The sequence below is a fragment of the Coloeus monedula genome (assembly GCF_965178545.1).
Source record: "Coloeus monedula genome assembly, chromosome: 28".
Lineage (NCBI taxonomy): Eukaryota > Metazoa > Chordata > Aves > Passeriformes > Corvidae > Coloeus > Coloeus monedula.
Window position 1 is genome coordinate 1,050,105 of NC_138808.1, and position 23,081 is coordinate 1,073,185.

Here is a 23,081-nt window from a genome sequence, read left to right on the forward strand (position 1 = left end):
TTGTTCCCAGCTGGAGCCCCCAGGGCAGCGGGACCCGCGCTGTGCTTGGGAACAGACTCGGTTATGCCCCAGACTGGACTCCAGAAATGAGGGCATTGCACATTAATGCCAAAAACCCCAACAGGCTGCTGCTCACTGAAGGCTGAGGAGGAGTTCCAAACTAATTCCTGGCTGTGGGTACGGATCATGGTGAGAGAATTCCCTTCAGTGCTGCCTCTCCCTGCATTTTTGTGCCCATTCTGAGGCCCACTCTGGCACTTTGGGAACACCTGGACCCTGCCCTGCCTGCACCACGCTGGTTTTTGGGGTCCTGACCTTTGGGGCACCTCCACCCCTGGGCTAATAAAGCCGACCCTGCAGCGTTTGTGTGGCCACGAGATGTGTCCCTGCCCGTGGCAAGGGCTGGAACTGGGTGGATTTTAAGGTTTCTCCGAACCCAAACCATTCCGTGATCCCAACCCTGTTCCTCTGAGTCTCAAACCTCAACCTTAACCTCCTGTTACCAATCTTGGTTTATTCTGTTATTAACCCAAAGCTTAGAAAACATAATTGCAGCACTCACAGAGAGATTTTCTGTAACCATATGGAAGGAAAGCTTTTAGGGATGACATTTCTCCCATATTGATTCAGCAGGGCCTTTAGAAGTAAAGGTTATGCCTATTAAATTATTTCTGAAAAGGTAACTGTAAAAAATTAAAATTCATTCAGATTAGCATTTATAAAAAAAACCCCTCTAATACGAAATTTCTTCAGAATGTGTCACTTCAAAAGAATGCCAAGCACTACTTTAGGAGGTGCAACTTCTTTTTAAATGGCATTTTTGCCTCTAAAAAAGGGATTTCTTGTGTTGCTGGAGAAGGTGTTGTACACACAGAGCTCCTGCCAAGGCTGGGGGTTGCCTAGCAATGCTGGGATTGGAGAGGGGAGAAAAGCAATAACACCCAGCATTGTGGAGCACAGCATTAAATTGGTGTGCAATACTTATCAGGATGCTGCTAAATGACAAAAGATACAGGCACTGCTTGGAGCTGATCACATCTGACCACTCCCAAATCTCTCCCTTCTCATTTTCTTCTCTTCCACACGCGCTGGACACGGTGGATCTCTCCTGGTTGGGTTATTCCCACCCCAGAGTCTGCCCTGGCTGGGGGCAACTCCGGGGCTCAACCCAGCAGGAATCCCATAAGAACTGGAGTTTCCCTATTTCCAGCTCCTGCTACAAATTGAAACAGAGGAACCCCAGTTCCCTGCAGAGCTCCCTGGGGTGGTCAGGGTCAGGGTCAGGGTCAGGGTCAGGGTCAGGGTCAGGGTCAGGGTTAGGGTCAGGGTCAGGGTTAAGGTTAGGGTCAGGGTTAGGGTCAGGGTTAGGGTCAGGGTTAGGGTCAGGGTTAGGTTTAGGGTCAGGGTTAGGGTCAGGGTTAGGGTCAGGGTTAGGTTTAGGGTTAGGGTCAGGGTCAGGGTTAAGTTTGGGGTCAGGGTTAGGGTTAGGGTTAGGGTCAGGATCAGGGTCAGGGTTAGGGTTAGGGTTAGGGTTAGGGTCAGGGTTAGGGTCAGGGTTAGGGTCAGGGTTAGGTTTAGGGTCAGGGTTAGGGTCAGGGTTAGGGTCAGGGTTAGGTTTAGGGTTAGGGTCAGGGTCAGGGTTAAGTTTGGGGTCAGGGTTAGGGTTAGGGTTAGGGTCAGGATCAGGGTCAGGGTTAGGGTTAGGGTTAGGGTCAGGGTTAGGGTTAGGGTTAGGGTTAGGGTCAGGGTTAGGGTCAGGGTCAGGGTTAGGGTCAGGATCAGGGTCAGGGTTAGGGTTAGGGTTAGGGTCAGGGTTAGGGTTAGGGTTAGGGTTAGGGTCAGGATCAGGGTCAGGGTCAGGGTCAGGGTTAGGGTTAGGGTCAGGGTTAGGGTCAGGGTCAGGGTCAGGGTCAGGGTTAGGGTTAGGGATCTATCCCGGACACGGCTCCTGGCTCACCTGTGGCCTCGTCCAGGCTCTCGTGGGACACGTGCTCGTTCTGGTGCACCCACTCCCCGTTGCACTTGAAGAAGATCTGCATGGCGGGCACGGCCCTGCAGCGCAGCACGATGGGGTTGCTCTTGATGATGTAGGAATCGTCCGGCTCCTCCAGGAAATGGGGCAGAGTCCCCGGGGCAGAGGGAATGGACTCGGGCAGGGACTCGCTGTTTTCATTTCCTGAAAGGCATCGACAGGAAAATTCGCATTTTTCATGTTTTTTTCCACCGTCTCGTTTTGTTGCTGGAGTGAAAAATCCACTTTGGGTCTTATTTAAGATCGGTTTTACCCCGGGAGCACCTGCAGAGCTCAGTGGCTGCCAGGCTGGGCTTTGCAAGGACACACACACAGAGGAAAGAAATCAAATAACTGAAGTGTAAGGACTGTCAAACACAAAACAGCATCAAAACCATCCAAAAACTGCCCCACAGGTGGGGAACTGAGGGTTCAGAACCTGCAGGGTGTGAACGTAGAAGTTTTCACCACTTCTACGCATGCTCTCAGAATTCTGATCCTCAGCTGCCATCAGGGGCCAAGGGCACTCCTCCAGCAGGGGATGAGCCTGGGTGCCTCAGTTCCTGAACTCCAGAGGCTCTGGAAGAGAGGCTCTGCCTTTCTAACAACTCCCATCCAGTCAAATCCTCGTCGCTCCTGTCAAACCCAGGAAATTCCCATTGATCTCCGGCAATGCTGGAATTTATTTCAGTACTCCGTCGGTTTTTGGCGAAAATTCAGAGGAAAGCAACAAATCTAAGTGGGAAGGGGATTGATTTCTGAAGGAAGATCAGAGAGCACTGAGCACACCCAGTCTGGATAACAGAGGAGACGTGTGAGGATGAAGGGAGCCCGGGATGAGAGAGGAAGTAGCTGAGGGCACGAGAGATCTGACTGAACCCAAAGCAATGAAATTAAGGCAGATGAGAGGGAAGTTGTGGTGCTGTGAAGGAAAACTGAGCCCTTCCCGTGTCTGGGAGATGACAGAATGATGAGAACGTTGTTTTATTTCTGTTAAATCCAGGTAGCTGTCCCTCAGCACGGAGCTCTGTGTGTGCAAACACTCCCCGAGCTGTGCTGGGAAATCACAGCCACCTTCAAACGAGTTCCGTGCTTTAAACCCCTTCTCGGGGTGCTTTATAAAATATTATCAGAACTTTCAGCGCTCTACTCCTGAACGCTGACGCCCATTTCCATCCTGTCAATCTCCAGTAACGCCGCGTCCCTGCAGGCTTTATTAAATCCCAGCTTTACGGGAAATAACAAAAAACGTCACGATGAGATTTCAGAGGGGCTTGGGAAATCCCAGGCTCCCGTCAAGGCTCCACAAGGCAGCAGTACCCCCCGTGCGCAGGGAGAGCAGCAGCTGAGCCCACAAGGATCACCCAGCTGGAGAACTTCCCCTGACCCTGCGCCATTCCACTGAATTTGCTATTTAGGGCAAGGCACGGAGGAGGAAATCCAGGGCGAATTTTTCCCAGCAGGTCGTGTCTGGATTGTGTGGTCTGGCTTTTTGTGGGGTGTCAGGGAGCTTTTGGGGCTGGGAATGGCTCCCTCCCAAGGAAATCCTTTCACATGACCAGGTAAATCCAGGAGCATCTTCATCGTTTTCCTTTGAAAGTCCAGCCAGCCAAGGCGCCAGCACACACAAGCAGGAATGGCTTCCCGTCCCCTCAGCCAGGCATTGCTTTCTGCGGGACGTTCACGCTCCAGGTGGAATCAGCACAACATTCCCGAATAAATAACATTTTACCCATTTACCTGCAGGAGCTGCTGAGCAGAGCAAAGCCTCTCCCAAAGTGCCCTTAATACTCAGAATTTTGCCTTAATGCCTCTCCCTCTGTGATCACCTTTGTTGTGCCCTCACTCGAATTCAAATTCCCCTGGAAGCTGCTGGAACTTTCCCAGGGGCTGACTGCAAATCCCCGAGGTTTTCCTTGTCAGGTTTTGGGATTCAGGCCCTTCAGAGCTACACAAAAAAAAGCTGTTTTGTAGCAGCAGCAAATGACAGAGGAGCAAAGCCTGACACACAATTCTTGTGCTTTTCATTCCTGGAAAATTACCTTTCAGGAAGGGTTTTGTGTTTTATGCTCTGCACACGAGGCCAAAAGGGACTTTAAATCTTTTTATGACAATAATAGAAATGAGAAAGAAAGGAGGGGGAAAAAAAAAGTCAGGAACAAACATTAAATTCTTCTCTGGAATAAACACACTGCTGTTGTCAGAGCATATTAGGAAATGTGGACAGCAGCAGACAGGGATGAGTCAATATTTCAAAACTGATTAGGGTAATTTAGATGTTAAAATGAGATGTTAAACCAATGAAAAACTGTGAGTTCTGAACTTTTTTTTTCAAATTATGAATTATTTAAAGTCGGCAGCATTATCTTTCTATATTAAAAAAACCCCAAAAGTTAGAAGTGCCCCCAACAAGCCACGTAAATAATGATAAATGCAAACAAATCCGACAATAAATTGTGCAAGGACTTTTCCCAGGTTTCTAAACACAACCCGTTTTACACTTTGGTGGTACCAGAAAAACAGAGCTCTAAAAGTCCCAGACGGGGCTGACTTCCCCCCTCTGACCCTGCAGCCCCGGGAGCAGAGGGAGCTGCTTTCCCTCTCTGCCTGGGGGTTTGGGTTTTTCCTGATTTCTCTGACTGCCCTGAAGCAATTCCTCCATTCAGGGGCCATTCCCTCATAAAACCAATCCCAGTTCCCTCCAACCTCCTTGTCCTGCTCAGGAATTCCTCCCCCTTGGCCTCCTCTTCCCAAGCCCCCTGAATTTACAAATCCTGGCAGCAGCACTGGGTTATTTCCTGCTGGTTTGGACGTTTTCTGCCCCCAATCCAGAAGGAAAAAGTCTTTTCCCAGCTGAACATCCCAACCCCTCCTTGGGACAGGCCCATTCAGGAGCAGAAACACAACTGGAGACGGCCAATATTCCAAATATTCACATTCCTCCCCTTCCACCTATCCAACACCTCTGATTCCTGCTGGACTTTAACCCCCTGGGGCCAGGATTTCCTCCAGCACCAAATAAAGTCAAGTGCCTTTCCCTCGTGTGCTCAGCTTGCCAGGGAAGTCAGGGGATGGAAAAATAAAAAGCCTGTTCCAGAATAGAGAATTTCCTCCTGCCTGGAACGGTTTCCATGATGAAATTTGAGTCATTATTCAGTCAGAGAAGCAACTCGGTGAGATTTGCCTACATTTGCTTAATCAGATGACCCCGGCCCCCACGCAAAGTGCGTTTTTTGGAAGTCGCTCAGAAATTGATGGAAATGGCAGATTTTGTTGCCCACGTGGAATCCTTTAAAGCCTTTGTTGTTTCCCCTGGCTCAGGGATTTGCTGGTGGCCCAGGACAGGGTATTTAGCAAGGACTGAGCACAGGAGAGCCACAGGAGAGACTGGGAGACACAGAACCAAATCCTGAGGAGCCCCACTCCACCGGGACCTCCCAGCTCATCCCATTCCACCCCTGCCACGGGCAGGGAATCTTCCACCACACCAGCTTGCTCATCTCCATTTATTCCTAGTTCTTTAATGCTTTTAGCAGGATTCTTGAATTTTTTTCCTGGCTGCTGTACAGCAAAAAGCCAGATTTGGTTTCATTAATGAACTTTAAATGCCTTTGCCCAATAATACAGTGGATTTTTTACTGCATAGTGACATTTTCCCTACAAGGAAGACCCCTCAATATATCAGTGAATCCTTCAATAAATCAGTGAACTCTCAGTAAGTCAGTGAACCCTCAATAAATCAATGAACCCCATAATAAATCAATAAACCCTCAATGTATCAGTGAACCCTCAATAAACCAGTGAACTCCTCAATAAACCAATGAGGCCCTCAATTAATCAAAAAGCCCTCAATTAATCAATGAACTATCAACAACCAATGAACCCCTCAATGAATCAGTGAACCCTCAATAAACCAATGAACACCTCAATTAATCAATAAACCCTCAATAATTTAATGAACCCTCAATTAATCAATAAATCCTCAATAAATTAATGAACCCTCAATAAACCAATGAACCCTCAATAAACCAATGAACCCTCAGTAAATCGGCGAACCCTCAATAAACCAATGAACATTCAATAAACCCATGAACCCCGTAAGGAATCAATGAACTCCCAATAAACCCAGCACGTCCATGGAGCCCTGGTGGGGAGCCAGGGATTCTGTAAAACCCCAGCACCCAGCCCAGCTCATTCCTGTGCTTCCGTCAGTCTCTCCCCAGTTCCCAGCCCACGCTGGGACTCACAAGTGCTGCAGCTCCATCTCGGCAATCCAGCCCCTGATATCTGCATTAACTTCTCCAGACCCTCCCACTTCCCATGGATATAAAGTATAAACTTCCAGCGGCTCTGCCATAATCCTTCCCATCAAATATTTGGGCGACAGGTGGAAAATTGTTCTGCCAGCTGAGGAAGACAAAATCCATCCCTCCCGGCAATTTTTCGCAATGGAAACTCCAAAAAATGAATGTGCAATAAGTTGTGGAAATAAATCTGGGATATCATCAGGCGCAAGCAGCGTGCTGGGAATCTTCAGGCGCAAACGAACCCCGCTTATCTGGGTGTTAAAAATCTCATTTCTCCTGCCGGGTGCACAGGGTGAGACACCCACTGGGGCTGCCACTCGAGACTGCCACCTCTGCACCTGGGCTCCTCCAGCTGGGAGCATGGATTGAGCACACCTGGGGACATTCCCTCCATTCCCTGTGGCTCAAGAGCCAGCCTGGAAGTGACTGTGGGGAAGGGAAGGGGACAAACACTGCCTGGAATCAGGGGTGGGGCTGTCTGAGAGGGACAGATGAGCTGGGAGCAGCCCCTGCCACAGCCTGGACTCTCCTCTGTCCCTGGAAGGGAAGCCAAGGCTTGGCCAGCTCCTCCTCTCCCTGCCAGGAGCACACCCAGGGTCCCTCATGGAGCAGAAAAGCTCTGTCCCCCCAGAACTCCCATTTCTGGCACTTTTTCCCCCACAGCCCCTTTTCGCCCCAGCTTCTCACCACCAGCAGCACCGACGTTGTCACCCAAATCGCTCCTCACACAGAGCCCGCCTGAGAGTGGCACCAACAGAGGCCCCGGGTGTCACCGGAACGGGGCTGTGGCTGCTCTGTCACACACACAGAACTGCTCCTCTGGAAAGGCTTTTCTGCCCCCGAGTGAGGCCATTTTCCCAGTCCTCCCTTCTCCTTCTTTCCAGTCTCCACTCCCAAAGCTCCCAAGTCCTTGCTCAATCCCTGTGCCCCTGGCAGAGGCACCACTCACTCACACCTTTATTTCTGTAAAATAGAGGGAAGTTTAAATTATCCCACCTTTACCCACAAATTCCAGCCTTCATTCTCCTCTGACTCTGCCAGAATTACTCTGGAGCTCCATGCAGGGCTGCACTTCCAGTCCCATGGAATTCATTAAAGGAATTTCCACCAACCACCCCGTCCCAGGCTGCAGCAGGGGAGGGCATTTATTTTCCCCAGCAAGGATTAATTTGTTGATAAAACATTCCTGGCCCTTCCTGTGCCACAGAGATGAATGTGCATCCCACTGTAATCCCTTCTGGATCCTAAATTTATTTATATCCGAGCTATACATATTTATAAAAATGATATATTGCATTTATTAAATATTAAGGGGGTTACGAACTTGAAGAATCTTTTACCCGTTCATACATTTATTTAACAATCTAGATTTTTTTTTTCTTTGAGCAGCATGCAAGCAATATAAATCTTTAAAAGGAAAAGGATTCTCCAGCATCCCAAACAAATGGATCTGTAACTAAAAATCCCCCAGCACAGGGTGTGTGAGGAGTCTCAAACTTCTCCTGAGCACAGTGACCTTGCTGAGCATCAAACTCCACCATCAGCCCCTGCCAGGAGGGAATTACAGCCTGGAAAACGGGGACTGGGGGGCTGGAATCGCCACTTTCCGATTGCACCAGGACAATTCCCAGCACAAAAGGAACTTCCCCTCCCACAGATCCCTGTTTTTAGCCAGAGCCGGTTCCACACACGGGGAATGGGGAATGAGCCGTGAATCACTGCCCTCCTGGGATTAGTTTAGATTTATGTATAAAGGTACCAAGGAAATGAGAGCCAGGGGCTGTCCTGGATGGATCAGGGGCTGTGATCGCTGCCAGGGGAGATCCAGAAGCAGGAACAGAGGCAAGAGGAGGCTCCATCCCTCAGGGACCACCCAGCAGCTCCAGCACAGCCCCTCAGTGTCCAAAGTGACACCAGTGAGGACCGTGCCCTGCCCCTTCTCCTGGAGACACTGCTCTGCCGCTCAATGAATGACCTAACAATTCCTCCCCAGGAGCCCTGAATGGAGCATTTCTGTCCAGAACCATCAAAAATCCCATTTATTGCCCAGCAGAGCGGCTGCAGAGCACAGAGTTCACCCCGAGCCTCCTCCCAGGCTGAAATCAAACCACAGCCCCCTGCCCAGCGCGGACAACCGCAGCTTCCAGGAGAAATGGATGAACGAGGGAAGGAGGGGACTCCCCAGATTAACTCCTCTGCTTCTAAAAATGTCATGTTTCACCTGCTCATGTGGATTCCTGCCTTGCTCCCAGAGCTGTGTCTCTGATGAGACGTGGGTTCAGTTAACCTTAATTACTGAGACAACGATGTGGAAATGCTCATTTGGAAAAAAACCCCCACAACAGGAGCTCAGAGAGAAACTCAGCTTCATTTCATGCAGGCTGAGTGAGAAACCAAGCTCCAGAAACGGGGCCTTTATTCCAATGCTGAGAGCTTGAGACCACGGCGATAGTAAATGATGAAATTACAATTTAGGGACACTCAGTGGCCGAGTAAGACATCACAGTGCAATTCTCAACAACTGAGCCTTAAATCCCTGATGAGCTCATTAAAACTGGACTGAGGAGTGCTGCAGCTCTTTCTGCTCCTTCAGGTAACTCCGACTTGCTGAGAAAATTGGGACCATTAAGTATTAATAGACGTAATTCCAACATACAGTGCCCAATTCAAATATGAGTTTAGAGGTGAAGAATACCAGATTCCCCAAATTCCTGTAATATCATGTATTAGCTGTATTTTCAGGCATTTCCAGTCCTTGCTGCACTTTGCACAAATTAAATTTAATGATGGATCTTCATATTCTGTAATTTTATTTCATTGTGATTGGGGAAACAAACTTTATCTGCAGTTAAACAACGCAGTTTGGGATGTAAAATTTTATAATGTTTTTTCTTACAAAACCAATTTGGGATTTCTGTCCAGCTTTTGAAGTACCCAGTGTCCCTTACTACAGGAAAGATCCAATTAACTGATGTTTTCTACACATGCAGAGAGGGTGAGCTCCAGATTTTTAGTTCTCTGTAAACTCCATCAGAGCAACAAGTGGCACTTAAGGAATATTTTAACATCGTGACTGCAGCAGCTGAACACGGCAAACCAAGGAAGGGGAGCTGTGCTCTGGGCACTGGAGCGGTTTTGGGTTCCACACGCAGGGACCAGCCTGCTCTGGCTGCTCATTTTGTGCTTTTTCAGGGTATTCAGCTGCAAATAGCTCCCAAAACACGGCCTCCATGCAGTTAAAATTAACCAGTGAAGCATCCCGGCACTGTAATATTGGTCCAGACCTGTGAAGCATTTGGATTTGTTTCTGTTACTGGAGCTCCCAGCAGCTGTTTTCTGCACTAGGACATGATCAGACTTCTGGGGTGTTAATTGTTTGGATAAGGGAATATTTTGCAATTCTTCTTTCACTCGTCCCTTTCCAATCAAGTAACTTTGGATAAAGCAACGAAAGCAAAGATGTCCCACATGAAACGGGACAGCAAAGCCAAGCCAAGCCGACCCCACCATCCCCAAGAGCTGCCCCTGGTTTGGAAGGGAGAGAAAACCTCACTGCCTGCTCCCGATCTCCCTGGGACACCCTCACAGTCAGGGCTTCCTCCCACGGGCCTTTCCTGGAACTTTCCCCCCTTTTTCCCTGGCTGAAGCCAGCCCAGAGTGTGCTGAGCCCCTCCAGACCCTGCCGGGGTGAGCAGGCCAGACCCGCCTGGGACGTGCCCAGCTCAGGGCTGGGGCAGCATCCCCCACCCCAATCCCATTTCTGTGAGGGATCTGCCCAGAACCATCCCCCAGGCAGTTGTTTACCCGTCTCTTAACTCATTCCCCGTTATCCCCCCCCCCGCTCCATTTCCCTCCCAGTGAATCAGAGCCCGGGGTGGTGACACTCCTCTGACTCTGCTGTCACCACCTCACCTCCCTTCCCTGTCACTTCTGCTGCTGCCCCGATCGGGAGCTTCAGCTGCCTGTTTACTCAGCCCCCCGTGGGGGAAGGAACAAAAGAATCCCCGAAAAAACAAAGGGAAAGAGAAAAACAGCCCCAAAAAAGCCCCCATTTGGAAATGCTCTCCCGCAGGAACCTCCCACACCGAACGCCCCTACAGCTGACAGTTTTGTGCAGCACAAAGATTAATAATTTTCAAAACCTGACATTTTCCATCTGAATCACAAGCTACTTTGTGAGAAATCTTTTCCATATCCTGCTCCATGCTGCTTCTCACGGAGAAGGGCATTTTAGGCTGGGGCTGCTTTTGTCATGTTAAAGACCCGGCAGATTTACAGCTGCTGGCTCTGCAGAGGAACTCGTGCTGCAAACACGCACGGCGGGATCTGGATTCCAAAGGATCCTCGTTTCCCAGCCGCATTCCCTGCACTGAGATCCCCACGCCGCCACAGGCACACCTTGGAGAACCCAAACTCACCCACCCTTCCCCTCCCTCCCCTCAAACCAAAGCCCTCCCCAGTGTCCCAGCTGCCTCCTCCATGAATTTCCCCATTTTCAGCCTGGTTTCGAGCAATTTTACTCAATATTGCAGTTTCTGATCTTTTGCAGAATCTCTACAAGGCTTTTATGACAAATGTTTTTACAAATGTTACGAAATTCTATGGAATTTTCCAGATCTCCACAAAGGGGCCTGCAGGTGTCACCAGCTCTGGGATCTCCAGCATTTACTGATGGGAAAAATTCCTGCCTGTGGGGTCAGGGAACACCGGCCCCCTTTGCTTCAGCATTTCAGGAAGGGTGAACCAGCACCTGAGAACACCTCGTTCATCCCCTAAGACTGGAAGAAACTTTGAGAGCGAGATTTTGGGTTGATTTTTAAAGGAATATTTTCACTTTTCCTTTTTTCTGGACTCCACAAAATCAGAATCTCCCCAGCTACTGCTCAGTTAACAACCCCTATTTCTTTTCTGCGTGGGGAAGGGAACACCACGACCCAAACAGCTTTTCCAGCAGATAAAAGGCTCTGGGGAAGGAAGGGCAGCGATTTTCCTCAGGTCTTGGTCAGGACTGAACTCCTGGCAGAGAACAAAGCCGCCCCTTCAGATTCCAATTCACACTTCAATTTTCCTGAACCACACTCCTTGTAATACAAGGCATTACATCCTCCATAACTTATCCCCAAATTGCTGGTAATTTTTATGTTGAACAAGCACCCATTTGCAGGCGTTTTCGTGCCATTAGGAGCGGGAATATTCCAATTTGGAAGTGGAGGCTGCTAGCTGGTGAAGCAGCATCGCTCCCTGTAATGCAACCCACAGGCTGAACCCAGAATGGCTCAGAAATATGAAATACAGACCTTGGGACTGAATGCTGCGGATTTTTATAACACCCAGAGCTGGAAACCTGATGAAAATCTGGGGTTTTTTTGTCCCTAACAGGGCAAGGGAAGAGGGTGAGCGGCCACCTCTGCGCTCTCACAACTCACCAGCCGCTCTCAGAACAAAAAGCAGCAATAACATCCCACAACGCTCCCATTCTTTTTCCCCCAGCATGTCAAAAACTATGGAGTATGACATTACAATCCATCTCCTTCAAGCTCCCCGAACATGATGTTTAAGTGGCGTTCCTCAGTGGTGGGAGACGGGGGGCTTTACTGGGTGTAATAAATGTCATCCCTCAGTGACGGGTGAGGGACCAACTCCTCCGGGAGCTGCTCCCGCTGCAGCTCAGCCCAGCTGGGTCAACAGCCAGAGCAGGCTGTTGATCCAGCAATCTGCCCCCCATTCCGTCATTCTCCACGTGAAGCAGCAGCACGTTCGCACTCTGCTGCATTCCCACCAATCCCTGTTTTCCCGATGCTCTCCCACCCTCAGGGCAGGTGAGGCTGGCTCAGCTCCTCCAGCCCCATCCAAACCCTGTCTGGAACCTTCCCTTTCCTGGTGCTGTGTGAGCAGCTAAAAATAACCCCCAGCCGGTGACAGCGAGGCAGCACCGAGGCTCCGATTCAGCTGCGAGCAGCTCTCAGACTGTTTTTAAAAAGTCAATGAGATTGGAGCACATGCTTGACTCGCAGCTTGTGCCGAGCTCCTCTGCCAAGCCTGGCGAATCTGGGGATTGCACTCCGGGAGTGCCGGGGGTGTCTGAGCCCCCCAAATGCTGACACCCCGACAGAATATTTAACTCTTCAACGGGATTTGGTTCAGACACGCGAGGGAGAGCTGGAGTCCATCTCACATTCCCTGTGCCTCTCCCTTGGGATCAGCAGCACGGGGAGCTGCTCTGATGGAACGGGCTCCCTGCAACGCGTCCGTGCTGGAAAACTTCAAATTCCTGCTGCTTCCCAGCTGGATCCCACTGATCAGCATCGCAGGGAACAGAGCGAGACACAACAACGCACAGACAACGCAATCCCCGCTACACGCACACAAACACCTCCAACAAAGGGTGGCAAATGTTTTCTAGGGCTGGGAGCCCTCAGCACTTTGTCACTCCTGGCAGCAGCTCTGCCAGAGCAACACACGCTCCCGCGGTTCATGTTGGGAGCCGAGAACAGAGAGGAACGACACTGGTGACAATCTCGTTATTAATAATGTACAAAGCCCTCCCTCATCAGCTCAGATGGCCTGTCAGAGACAAAGGCATCCCCGGGCTTTGTTTGGAGGCAGAACAAAGTGTCGAGGGTTTCATCTCGCTTCTGAACGCCAACTGATCCTAAAGAGCCTTGGGAACATCGCTGGGGCCGTGCCTTTGACAGGGACAGGCTGCTGAGCGGGATCCTCCCCACAGACACTCCCTGAACACTGGGAACTCAGCCCAGCCCATCCCAACGAGCTGCTCCCATCCAGCCCTCATTCACCCCATCCCAGACCTGCCCCAGGACGGAAACCTGCTCCCCTCCACTTCCAGCTGTTCCTCTGAGCAAATTCCAGCATTGGGAGGGAAGGAGAAGCACCTCTGGGATGTGCCAGCCCTCCTGAGACCCTGCAGAACCCCTCAGGTGCAGCAAACAGCCCCAGCCGGGCTCTGCCCCTGCCAGCTGCACCCTCTGCTCATCTGTTACGGGAACAGCTCTGGGAAGAGCAGGGAATTATTCAAGAGCCCTGCTCCAGTGCCCTGTGAACAATATCCTTTTCATATCTGCAGGATGATAAAATCACTTGTTACTTCACTGCTGCTTGAGTCATCCTCTCGCAGCATTATTAACCCCTGCTCACAGCCTGCTCGGGGACTCAGAGCCCTTTTGTTCCAAGACTTGAAGATTTATTTGTCAAGTCTGACAGCTCTGATCTCGTCTTGCAGGGAACAGCAGTGCCTGAACAGGAATTTATGAAATCATGAGCTGCAGGAAATAGCCAAAATCACGGCAAGGGTTGATGTTGGAAACGAGGAGGAGATAAACAACAGAGAGATAAAAATCTGCATTTCCATAAAAAAAGACTCACTAAAAAGATCTGAAAGCATCAAGGAACAGGGCAGTGATAGATCTCACGTGTGCTTAACGTGTGGTTTATCGAATTTTAAGAAGATATAAAAACATTTAGACTCCATCCAGACATCTTTCATTCTGCAGCTTGAGAAATCAACAGGTACAAATGAGACACATTCAGTGTAAAAATGAGATTGTCTTTGCTCTTGCCCACGTGCTAAAATGAGTGGTGTTACCTTGGGCTGAACTTAAATACATGAGGTTGGGAAAGAGTGATGTGATGAACATCACCAGGCCTTCCCAGGGCAGTGTTATGACATTTTAAAGTCATTTTCCTCATCACAGAACTCCATAATCTCTTGTGAGAAATGCAACCCACGGGCACAGGCAGCAGCGTTCCCATCAGGATCTAATCAAACACAAACAACCCGACTTGAGCAGAGCCTCCCCACCCCAAATCCCAGGGGTGTCACACTCTGGGTGCTCTCAGCCAGCACCTAGCTGACACTGGGCTGGGTATTTGAGTACAGACCAAAGACCACACCAGCACAGAAGTTACAGCCAGCCCCGCTCTGGTGTGAGGTTTTGTGTCTTATGGAAGGCAGGAACCAAAACCATAAATCTTAGGATTTATGGACATCCAGAACTGCCTCTAGCACTGGGCTGGACATTAAACCTGAGCCCTGTCACAGTGCCCACCCTGAGCCAGCCCAGCAGGGACAGACCCTGCCAGGCCTCGGGGTCCCCCGGGCTCAGACACCCCCAGGCACACCAGGAGCTGTTTTGTCTCTTCGAGGAGAATCAATCAGAATAAATCAGCACAGATGAATTTCACCTTTGCCAAAGCCCAGCCCTCAGCTCATCCATCATCCTCCATCAGTGAACAGGAGCAGAAGAGGAGTCGATAAAAAATGCTGAAGTACCACCCAGGCTGTGCTCACTGTGCTTTTAATTTGGTAAATAAATGCCTTCCGCTGGGATTAAACGCTCTGTGATCCTGGGAACGGATCTACAGGCACAGCTCCCTGCAATGGCCTCAGACACTCAGCCCAAACCTCCCTGCTGCTCCATTTCCAGCATTAAAAGGGGTATGAAAACTCTGGAGTTCAAAATAGAGCCCTTTTTATGGTTTCATGGAGTCTTAACTACACAAACAAGGGATGTGTGTCTTACGGGGAGAAGCAGCAGTGCAATAATATCCCAAAATCTGGTGGAATACACTGTTAATTAGGCTGAGCTGAGCCCCAAAAGGCACATTCTGTCTCGTTTTTTGAGGGCTAATTAAGAATAATATCGAGGGGGAAAAAAAATCCCCATGAAATCCCCGTGTCTGAATTAAGCAGCTTGGGCAGGAGAAGGGGTTCTGCTGCAGGGTTTCCTTACAGGGCTGGGAGGATTTTCCATTCTGGTCACCTCCTCGTTGATCTGGTTTTTAAATAATGCCCACTGGATGGTGAATATTTAATAAGTTTTCCTTATGTTGGTATAAAATCTGGCCATAAAATGAAGTGAAAGAGGAAAAAAGGATGCTCAGAGGTTGGATTTTACAAGCGTTCTGTGGTCAGGGGTTCATTTCAGGAGGACTTGGGACCAGCTTGGAAAAAAGCCCCAACAAAACCCAGAAAAGCCCAGCCAAGCAACAATTCATTGTCAGGCACATCCAGTATTTCCAGTGCTGGGATAGGAATCCCAAAGCCTGGAGTTTGCAATGAAGAGTTTTGCAGAGGTGAGGAGCAGCCTTTGGGGTTTGCAAGGAGCGGCTGTAAGAGCAGATGAAATCCCTCCTTCCCCCTGGAATTAAACACCACAACCACAACCTGCTCACGGGGCAGCCGCGGCTCTACTGGAAAAATCCCATTCGGAATTCCAGGGTGCAGGTTGTGGGAGAACTTATCCATCAGCACAGCACAAGGAACAGGCCAAAGGCGGGAGCAGCAGCAGGAATATCCCTTATCCAAGGGATTTCCAGAGCTGATGAGCATCCCCCAGGCCAGGGGAAGAGCTCCCGTCCCCCTCCAGGCAGAGATGAAAGATTCCCTGTCTGGAATTGCATAACCAGAATGCAGCAAAGCCTTTGGAAACACAAACTGCCTGGTTCTGGGCTCGCTGGCAGATCCCATCCATAAATTAGCCGAGGTTGTGGAGGCTTCAAGGAGAACTTTTATTCCCCACGTGCTCCCTTATTATGCTCAGTAATGCACAACACAACACCCGCACTGACGAGCACCAGAGGGAAAAGGAATAAAAGGAGCAGTAGGGAAGTAGCAAAATGAGGAAAAAAACCTGTTCAGCAATGTTTAATGAGGTCCTGCTGGTCTCTGGCTGGAGCTTCTAAGAGCGAGGCAGAGAAATTCCACGTAATTACAATAAAAATCCTTAAATACAAACTGGATCAAATCTGGTTTTTAAGGCAACAATGGACTGTTCCTTTTGTGAGTGGCTCTGATGTCAAAGAGTAACTGAATAACAAATCTCATCTTTCTCATTTTTATCCCCTTTCAATTTGAAACTCTGGATTTTACACTGGTTTTGCTTGGAATAGACATGGTCTTACTCTTGTCTGCCCTTTCTTCTTGGTTCAAGAATGGGAATTTTCACCTGAGCACAGCTCTCTGACTGGCAGTGGCATCATCCGGGGAGCGAGAAAAGTGCTTTTTGAAGAAAAAAAACCAAAACATCAAAAGGAGGCCAAAGAGAAGCCTGGTGGTGGCTCCTGGATGTGTCTGGATAACCTCGCCCCCAACCCGCTGAGCAGGGACTTTGTGTTCAGGAGACGAGCTGGGGGTGTCAAACCTGCTCAAACACCAGAAGTGCCCCTGTGTCCCCTGCACTTTGTAGCCACTGACCCCGGGCCTGCCTGAAAACACCAATTTGTTGGAGCTGCAGCCCCTGGGTCAGGGACTTGCTCTGCTCCTGCTCTCCTCTCCCCACGGGCCCTGCTGCAGCTGAACCTGGGCCAGGATGTGTGGTTAATAAAATATGAACTCAGCTGGGGGAAGAGGGGTTATTCCAGGGGAGGAATAAATTCCAGGATAAATTCACCTTGTCCCTGCTGCAGGACAGGATCCCAAGCCCTGAAGCTGCAGCACCTAAAGCTCTTGTCATTCCCCCTTTTCCCTGTCCCCTGGACAGCAGTCACACTCACAGCACTTTTTATCTCTTGCTAAAAGCAATATAAAATTTTTATCTCTTCCTCTGTAGCGACATAAACAGGGAAAGCAAAACACGGCCGCCCTGGGGGGAATTCGGGCAGCCTGGCCCTGTTTGTTTCCTAAAACTCCCCTTTTATGGCACCTGCGTTGTCTCTGTGAAATATCACCTGTGCTGGTGACAGAGCAGGCAATAAACGCCCTCCTCCTGCCGGGACAGCAGTGGGGAGCCATTAAGGGACAGGGACAGGACGGCAGCTCAGGAGGCAGAGGGACGCAAGAATTGCTGCCTTTAATATTCATTAGTGCCAAACTGAGGCACATAAAGGCATTTTTCACTGCCTCCTGACAAGCCCTGACGCATCTGGAATGAAAGAATCTGGCTCTGGGGCTGCTGGCAGCTCCAGGTGGGGCTGCCATGGGCCCAAACCCCGCAGGTCGGGGGCACCGCGAGCCGCGCTCGGCACAGCGCGGATCCCAGCGGGGAAAATGAGCAGTGGAGTTTAGCCTGGCGCTGAAAGTTGCTAAAATGATAATTACAGGAAACAAAAATCCCACTGCCTCTCAGAGGAACATATGATTCAGCCACATTTAGCTGGTTTGGGGAAAAATACCGGCTGGTGGGGTCCCGTTCCCAGCAAGCACTCACATCAGCAGGGGTGGCACCTCCAGTTTGCCCAGTACAGCTGCTCCCAGTTGCTCCACCACAACCCCTGGAGCTCCCTCAGGGTGTTCTGGTCATCCCCTCCACCCCATGGAACCCCAAACCTGCCTCAGCCAAGCAGGTGAGCTCAGGAGCTTCCAGAGTGAGCCACAGAATAACAATTAACAGGATAATGACCCTGAGCCCCAGCAAAGACAATAATCACATTTTGGGAAAGCCAAATGGCTCCCTGCAGGGTTCTGACTAATGGCACCATAATTTACTCTAACCTCCACGTTTCCCACTTCACTCTGTTCGTGGATTTCCAAGTGACACCGGAATTGTGTTGTTTGCACTTTTAATCTTGTAAAAAAACCTTTCCGGCAGCCACACACATTCCATGGGGGAGGATTCCTAATTTATGTAAAGTATTACAGAAAATGATCTATATGACAGTTTGGTGTAAAATGCTAAATGCAAGTCATTACTCACTGAAGATAATTTGAGAGTATTGTGTCAGGGGAGACATTAGATTTCAGAGGATAAAAAGTTGGAATAGGTATTCACATATTTATCCAGATTTGCATAATCAGCTGCAGGAGGTGGTGGGTGTTCTCCTGGGCCCAACTAACACACAATGAACTCAACAACAGTTGGGAAACTTTCGATGATTTCCCAAACTATCCACACGATTCCTGGTTTTGGGGGGGTGGGTTTTGGTCTTCCAAAGGCAGCTGTAGTTCCTATCCTAGAAAAAAGCCCGTTCCTGGATTCTGGTGGTGTTCGGAAGCAGCCAAAGCTGGTCCCAGCTGACTGAGGGGATGGAGGCACTGCAAGGGCAGTTTGGTACCTGCTCAATTAAAACGTTTATTTATTGCTCCAGCTCTGCAGCAGGAGGACTGAGCTCTTGTTGTCTCATGGGGAAAGGAGTCCCACTTCTCCCAAGCAATGGGAGAAGGGGTGGTGATACAATAGACCTGAACAATCCTCATTTATCCCTGGCTATCCATGGAATTCGGGGCTCATTCTGTGCTGACACCACCCAGGGGCTTTGCTGGAGTGTCAGGGAGCAGCTCCAAGCTGCTTTCCTCTGCCAGCTTCAGCCTGCTTCTCTTCAAGGAAGAGCTATTGATTTTGTACTCCGGAGAGCGATGCTCGAAATTACAACTGTCCCACTGGAAATTATCCCTTTTCCCCCTCAGACTGGTGCAGCAGCCAGAGCGCATTAACTGCATTCCAACCACTCCCATGCCCAGCTGCAGAGCTGGATTTACACCAGAGAACAGCAGCATTTAACCCAGACAGCTCCTAACGAGGCACCTGGAAACATCCTCCACACCTCACCAACTTTGGGGCAATTTCCCCGGAATTAAGGAGCTGCCAGAGCTGCAGGAACTCACACAAAGCCCTTCTCCCAGCCACAGGAACTGTGTGGCTGCCCAGCTCTTCCCTGCTTCTCCTCCTGCCGATTCCAGCTCCCCCAGCCTGGAGGTTTTCCCTTCCTGCAGGGTTTGTGCACTCGGAATTGGGGCTTTCATCGTTCCTCTCCTGGTGAGGCCTCTGTGCCACCTGCAGCTGCTGCAGCTCCGTGTCCACGGAGGGCTGGGACGGTTTGATCCTCCCGGCTCCCTTCTGTTCCCGATTATCCCGGATCCACACTAACCCTCTCCCAGACAGATAAGCAGCTCCCCATTGCCAGGGCTCAAATAAATTCAGTTTAATTCAAGGTGCAGAGCTCTTGCTGTGGCACGTTCCTGTCCCTGCTTCTCCATTCCCATCCTTAAATTTAGGACCTTAAATTTAAGGGTCGGGAAGGGCCCAAGGGCACCTGTATTTTGAGGACAGCAGGATCCCTCTGCCAGGCATGAAGGAATATCCTGAACCCTGCAGGCACTGCAGCTGTGCCTCACCACACACAGGGACCCTCAGGTGTGTGACAGGTTTGGTGTCCCGGCATTTCCCCAGAGCTCAGGGTGGCACGGGAGCGACACCCTGAGCTCAACAATCCCCAGCCCACAGAGACATGACTCAAAAACATCCCTGAAGGAAAGGCACTTCCTCCAGAAAGGCAGGGAAGGGCCAAATACCCCAAACTGCACCTGCAGAGCACCCCCGTGTCCCCTCCTGAACCCCAGCAGGGCCTCCAGCACTCTCTGACTGGACTGGAATCATTCCCAGGCACCTGCAGGGCTTCCCTGCCTGTCTTACCCAGCCTTTTCCAAGCCCTTACTTTTCATCCCTTACTTTTTCCATCCCTCACCAGGTTTATTTTTAATTAAAAAAGGAAAAGGCAGCACTGCTTTGGATATCCTGGAGCCCCTTGCAGGCTCCTCCCTGCGCTGCTCGAGGCCCTGAGGGAAGGAGATCCAACTCCAGTTTTGTTTTCCTGGCACAGTCCCTGTGCCCCGCAGGACTGAGCCTGCAGGGACAGCAATTCCAGCCCCCAGATGGGAGATTAGAGCCCTGTCCCAGTCCATCCACCAGTGTCTGGCTCCGGGACGTGGCATCAGCTGCTGGAGATTTGGGGATTCCAGCGAGAGGAGATCTGCACGTGGAGCAGCCAGAGCAAAAGCTCTGGGATTAGGTGACAAAAACACGGCCAGATCTGAGCTAATTCCTGCACCATCCGTGCTGTAAGAGGTGGGTTTTCCAGCAGGATTTGTGCTTCCACTCTGATTCTTGTTGGTTTGCAGCTCCAGAATTCCAGCTTTGCCCAGGCCCTCCCTGCTCCATCCCTCAGCAGGTGAGGGGCAGTCACAAAGGTCCTGCTCGAGTCCCTCACACGCATTTTCCCTGGTAATGGATTCTAAAAGAACACGACAGAAGAGTTGGTTCAATGCTGTATGAAAGAGTCGTTGTAAATTAAAAATTAAAAAGTATTCACCAGCTCCAGAAAGAGTTCAAGCCCATCTGTTACTATAAATTACCTTTTGTTCTTTTATCTTAATGGAGCCATATGCCAAGGGCTGGGAGCTGACAGCTGAGTGTTCCTCTCTCCTTATCTCCTGTTTGGATCCACAATTAACACCGAGCTTTAATCACAATCACACACACTCTGCATTCCCTGGCAGGGCTGGGGCAGAAGCCTCGGGATGATTCCACGGCAAGGGTGTGAGTCAGGAAAATCTGGATCTCCTGCAGCTCCCCTTGGCTTGCTGGGGGTCACTGTTATTTATAACCAATAATTTCCATTAATCCACAGTGATCAAAGTTCATTTGGAGTCTCTGTGAAGTTTCTGCCACATCCTCCAGTGGACCTGTGCTCAGCTCCCTGCGTTCTGTGGAGCTCCCACAGCCCACGGGACCCACAGCAGTGTTTTCCCAAGTAACTGAGATGTAATAAATAGAAGTTCCCGTTGGATGGGTGGGGACAGCACACACCGGAGCCAGCCGGTGCAACTGGAGGGCCACAGATGGGAAAATCTCACCCAGCACTGGCTGGAACGAGCAGACTGCACTAAACCAGACAAACTGTAGGATTTGGGCACAGCCAGGTTCCCAAGACATGCTGGCATCCCCCTTGGCTCTGATTCCAGCCAGGCCCAGAACCACACACCAGGCCTGCAACAGCCTGGGTTTAAGAAATAAAATTAAAAAACCCTTTTAGAACAAACCCCAGGGGTTTGACAAACTCCCTGTTTTGCTCATTTTCTATTTAAAATCCCACTCAGGAGCTCTAAGAGCAGACAAAGATGGGCTTAGTCCAAACTGATCCCACCATTTTTCTCCTTGAGGATGAACTTCAATCCTCGGAGTATTAAAGCCTGGAAATGAGGGATTGATAAGGACAGCAAAGCACATCTCCCTCCCTCCTTAATCTCTCCATGAGGGTTTATCTTGTCACAGCCCAGTCAGGCTGGATGATCTCAGACAGTCCCATCACCAGCTCAGGCACGGGCTGAGGCTACAGGCTCCTGAAATCTGCTGGAATTGGGAAATGTCCTTTCCAGTGACTCTGTCCTTCATTGTCCCCTCACCACCACAGCCAATCAGCAATCCTGCCCTACTTCCAGTCATTATTTAACCTTAAGATGTGACATTATCCAGCTTTAGTCATTATTTAACCTCAAGATGTGACATTATCCAGCTTTAACGGCACCAAAAACATTACAGGAATAAAAAAAGACACTTAATGTGCACCCACCTTCAAATCCCTAAACCAACCCCTGCCATTCAGAAAAACCCAAACCACCAAAACCCCACACCACTTCCCATCCCTCAGCCTGGCCATACCTGGGGGAACACCTTTAATGTTTGAGTTCACCAGCACCTGCTGAAGGTGAGCCCCACGTGTTTGAGCTGCAGCTCTGACTGAAAGCCGACACAAGGTCGTGTCACCAGAGCTCCCATCCGTCCTCATTAGCTCCACCAACAGCAATTCCACACCTGCACACTCACGGCTTCCTCCTAAAACCTGGAATGAAGATTTAATGCTGCCCACCAGGGACGTGCAGAGGGGATGGACACGGTCCTGCCTCCCCCACAAGGTCAGGCAGGGCAGAAAAACTCCTCTTCCAGGGAAAGGACTCCCAGCAAAGCCTGGCCTGGCCCTCGGAGGGAGGAAGGAGGGTTATTTGGAGGAATTATTTTCCTGTTCATGCCCTAATCCGTGCTTGGGGTGAGAGTAAACACAGCTCCAGCTCGGGTCTGTTTGTGCTCATCAAAACCTTCCCAAAGCCCGACACACCATTTAAAAACACCCTGTCAGCTGTGGGGAGGAGGGAGCAGCCGAGCTGCAGACACGAATCCTCCCTTGCCAGTGCTGATGCAACACCTGGATCAGACACTCACTCACAGCCTGCCAGGGATGAGCAGGAGGCGTTGCTGGAGCACCCAAATTTCCACGTTCCTGCTCACGGGAATGTTGGAAAGCGACTCCCCCGGGCAGAAACCCCCTCGAGTTCTGGGAGATGCCAAGGGAGGGTTGGAGAGAATTCCCTGAGCTTCCCATGCCAGCAGAGCAGAGCCAACAGTGCTCTCCTCCTCCCCAGGAAAGCAGCAAGTTCTCCTAAAAGGGAGATTTCAGCTCAATACGAGGAAAAGCTTTTTTGGCAATGAGATCGTGGAAGTTGCTCTGGGAAAATGGGAACATCCCATGTTTACACCCAGGCTGGGCACGTTGGAAAGTGCTCTGTGGGGAACAGCCCTGCCTGGGCAGCACCAATCCAGGGAGATAATCCCTGGTGGGACCCCCAAAGCTGCTTTCCTGCCCAAAATCCCCTCTGGGAACACCAAGAGCTGCACACCTTGAGGCAGCACCTCAAGGGCAGCCAGGAAGGGATGGCAGCATTCACACCTCTCCTGGTCATTAACAATAATAATTAATAATAACTTCCTTCTCCGGCAACATCCAGGCAGGAAAGGGCAGCCCTGGAAGGGAACGTGAGAGGGAACTCTCTGTGTCCACCCTCTGTGTCACCTCCCACCACATAAAGGACCAGCTCTGTAATTTTTTGAAACATTTTACTATTAAAGTCTGAAATATATTCAGAGCACCAAATGACACCTTCCACTAAATGTGCTTTTTCAGCCCCTAGCCAAGTTTAAAAATAAACTTTGCATCTGTTAGCATTCTATTTCTGCATAAAAGGGAGCAGAACAAAT

General features: G+C 50.2%; 1 protein-coding gene across 1 annotated transcript in view; it reads right to left on the reverse strand.

The window, feature by feature from the left end:
• UNC5D (unc-5 netrin receptor D) overlaps window positions 1-23,081 on the reverse strand; it is a gene marked incomplete at both ends in the record, with an annotated part of 84,803 nt that overhangs the window by 45,551 nt on the left and 16,171 nt on the right. Inside the window, one exon of the mRNA XM_082298375.1 lies at window positions 1,958-2,176. Coding sequence (XP_082154501.1) covers window positions 1,958-2,176 — 219 coding nt within the window. The remainder of the gene's footprint in view (window positions 1-1,957; window positions 2,177-23,081) is intronic.